The 3,812-nt window shown below is 34.6% G+C and overlaps 1 protein-coding gene across 1 annotated transcript; it reads left to right on the forward strand.

Moving 5' to 3' along the window:
* The first annotated feature begins 743 nt into the window (after positions 1 to 743).
* Positions 744 to 1,886, forward strand: LOC105962661 (uncharacterized). The gene has a single exon (XM_012986973.2). It carries the CDS (start codon positions 1,011 to 1,013, stop codon positions 1,665 to 1,667), a length of 657 nt encoding a protein of 218 aa, XP_012842427.2. The 5' UTR covers positions 744 to 1,010; the 3' UTR covers positions 1,668 to 1,886.
* The last annotated feature ends 1,926 nt before the right edge of the window (positions 1,887 to 3,812 follow it).

A 3,812-nucleotide genomic window follows, 5' to 3' on the forward strand; every position in this document is an offset into this window, starting at 1 on the left:
ACCCACGAATCTCAAATCAATGCTCAAATCGACTGAAATTAGATGCACCCATTACTAATTAACGATCATTTCTACCTAAAACAATCAAATCCTAATTACCCATATCAAACAATCAAATCCTAAGTAAATATTAAAGAAAAAAAATTCGAAAAAAATTATTACTTGGATGAATGAAACCGGAACGAAGAAGCGGCGGCGGGTTGATAACAATGGACGAAGAAGCGGCGGCGGCGTACGGTGGCGTTCGGCGGCGGCGGCGGCGGCGGCGAGGGTTGGAGGTTTTTTTTTTTACAACAAAGGGATTTTTTTCTTTTTTTTTATTTGGTTTTTGATTAGGTAATTTCTAATAAAATTTGATATAATTGATATTTTGTATGAAATGGTGTTTTTGTAATTTTCTTTTTATTTTGGTTTTAAAGTAAGAAAAAACTGATAAATATGTACTCAATTTTGATTTTAAACTTGGTAGTATTCAAGTAAGCAAAAGTTAGTATTTGAAATAGTTGCCCCCTTTTAAATTTTGCAAGATGACATCAATTGACTCTATCCATATAGTTCTTATCAATTGGGTCCAACATATAATCTAATAAACATATTAAAAAAAAAACATATAATCTAATAAACTAAATTTAGAAGATATATATGTAATATAACATTATAAAATGGTGATGTGATAGCACTAATCAAATAAAGTTGCACATAATATAGAAAATATGCTTTCCAAATATAATGTAAAGTAAACAAGACTTCAAAAATATAAAAAAAATATAAAAAGTAACACAACCAAAATTCGATGTAGTGCATATTTATGTAATTAAAAATAAAAAAAGGACATTCAGGAAATAAATAAATAATAATTTCATTTCAATAAAAGATTACGGTTGGCACAATTTATTACCAAAGATCTGGTATACCTCATCAATCATCACTCTCTCACCAAAAAACAGAAAATTAAACCACTTCCCACAACCACCCCACCACCATCCACCGCCGCCGCGGCGCCGCCGCCGATGGAAGAGAAACCCAAAAAGAAGAGCAAAAAGCAGAAAAATCAACACCCCAACGATCAAACAACCAAACCCGCCACCGAGTACTCATTCAAGCCTTGCTCCGATGTAAAGGGCCTCCGATTCGGCGGTCAAATCATCGTCAAATCGTTCACGATACGGCGGGCGCGGCCGCCGGAGATCCTCCGCCTCCTCTCTCTCCCGCCGGCGGCGAACAAACCCCCCACCCTGGCCTCCGCCGCCGCCTTCCTCCCGACAAACTTCACCATCCTAGCGCACCACGCGTGGCACACGCTGACACTGGGGCTGGGGACGAAGAAATCGAAGGTGGTGGTGTTCGTGTTCGAGTCGGAGGGTATGAAGGCGGCGGTGGAGCGGTCGTGGCCGGCGGAGATACCGCTGGGGGAGGTGAACAAGAAGCTGATAAGGGGGCTGACCGGTTGCGAAATGGCCCGGTTCAAGTTCCGGAAAGGGTGCATCACTTTCTATGTCTATGCCGTCAGGAGAACCGGGAATCCCGGATTCCCTTGCGCCGACGATCTCCGTACTATTTTGCAGGCGGTGGTGGCGCTCAAGGATTTCATCGACCATACGGCGATGCTCGCCTTGCCTAATCAGAGAAGCCTCGGCTACGCGCCGCCGCTCGCCGTCGCTCATTAAAATTAGGCATGTTTTTTTTTTCTTTTTTTTTTAGGGGAACTCTTCAAACAATTGACTGAACATATTTTTTTTTTTTTTAATTTCCATATTGTTTTTTTTTCTTGAATTGGCTGTCGGTGAGGATTAATGGTGGAATCGTTCAATTTTTTTTTATTTTTTTTTCAACTGTGTATTTTTATATTTTACATTAATTAAGAATGAATACTTGTGGGATTCGCAGATGAATTAATCATTTAATTTTCTCTGGGACTGATATATATTATTAATACATTACGTTACTTCTTCTTCATTAAGAAAATAAATCCAATTACGAATATGTTGTTTAAAAAAAAGTGAGTATTTTATTTTAATTTATCCGGAAAAGATGGGAATATCTTCTGTGGAATTTTATTTAGGAGTATATATATATTTTTTTTTAATTTCATTAAGACGATCAATCCAATTACGATTTTTTATATAAAAGAGACTTGTTTAATAATTGTTTTTTTTTTTCGGAATTCCATATGATGTGAATTATTTCAATGCATTCAAAGAATTCGGTAAACATTCGTTACCCTCAATATCTAACTGCATTAAATTCAGTAAATTATTATTCTTGAGGTAGATTCTTTTCGTAGAATAAATAGTTGATTTTAAAGAATTAGAACTGACCCACAAACTTATTTTATTAGATATATGTACATATTTAAGTTAATTATGATTTGCTAGCTGATCTGACTTGTTTTAATTAGGGGTGGTAAACGAGCCGAGCCGGCTCGCGAACTCAACGAGTCGGCTCGAAAAAAGCTCGAACTCGAGCTCGGGATTTTCGAGCTCGAGCTCGAGCTCACGAGCTCGAGCTTCGGACGAGCTCGAGCTCGAGCCCAAAATTAGCTGTTCGACAGCTCGCGAGCCGGCTCGCGAGCTGCCTTCTATTTTTTTTTTTTTTTTTTTTTTTTTTCTTTTTTCTTTTTATATATATATATATATATATATATATATATATATATATATATATATATATATATATATATATATATATATATATATATATATATATATATATATATTATTCTTATTATTATTCTTATTATTATTATTATTATTATTATTATTATTATTATTATTAACTAAATAGTAAATAGTCTATAATAATAAATATATCTAGTATTTAAATAAAAACAAATCTATATTACTTAAATAATTCATAATTATATAAAATATAATAATAATAATAATAATAATAATAATAATAATAATAATAGAAAAAATAAAAAATATATATATCTAGAGTTCATTATTTATTTTATAATTTTTTTTATTTTCCTATGAATAATTTCTAATAAAAAAATAATTTTAATAAAAAAATTAAATAATAAAAAAAAAATAAAAAAAATTAATAAGCCTGAGCTCGAGCTCGCCAAAATTGGCTCGAGCTCGAGCTCGAGCCAAAAAAAATTGGCTCGATGAGCTCGAGCTCGAGCTCGAGCTCGGGAACATGGACTCGAGCTCGAGCTCGAGCTGGCCAAAAGAGCCGAGCTTGGCTCGAGCTCGGCTCGTTCCCACCCCTAGTTTTAATCATCACTTGCAATATGGTGGCTCACCTAACTTATGATATCTGTCCTAGAGAATAATACAGTTTTGGGCCATCCTATTTGACCCGATTTCACTTTTGATCCTATTTTACTTTAAAATGAACAAAATAAACATCAAAAGTTCAATTTTAAACACATTTGGTCCCCTCTGTACTTGCCCGTTCACATCTAATGGAAAACCCAATTTTTGGGCAAAAAATTGAAATTTAAAATTATTTTGGAGCAGGAAATGAATATAGTTTTAACTATTATTTTACTATTTTATATGTTTTAATTAGAAAAAATAAATTTAAGAAAGTAACTACTTTTGGGATCTCGCTGTCTGCCCGCTACCGTCACAGTCCCCGTCTTCTTTTGCTGAGAGCAGATGCTTCAGCAAGGAAGGCGCCGCTACCGACGATGAAATAGATGACGAAGAAATTGTGCAAAATTGTGTTTTCCATTAAGTGTGAACACGCAAGTCAAGTAACCGAGGAGACTAAATGTGTTTGAAATTGAACTTTTAATATGTATTTTATTCACTTCAGAACAATAAGGACCAAAAGTGGAATCGGATGAAATATGAGGGGTC

Source organism: Erythranthe guttata, chromosome 6 (genome assembly GCF_056151865.1).
Source record: "Erythranthe guttata isolate IM_541 chromosome 6, IM_541, whole genome shotgun sequence".
Taxonomy (NCBI): Eukaryota; Viridiplantae; Streptophyta; class Magnoliopsida; order Lamiales; family Phrymaceae; genus Erythranthe; species Erythranthe guttata.

Excerpts from the sequence above, each read along its gene's own strand:
- LOC105962661 (XM_012986973.2), top strand. The coding sequence starts at position 1,011 with ATGGAAGAGAAACCCAAAAAGAAGAGCAAAAAGCAGAAAAATCAACAC.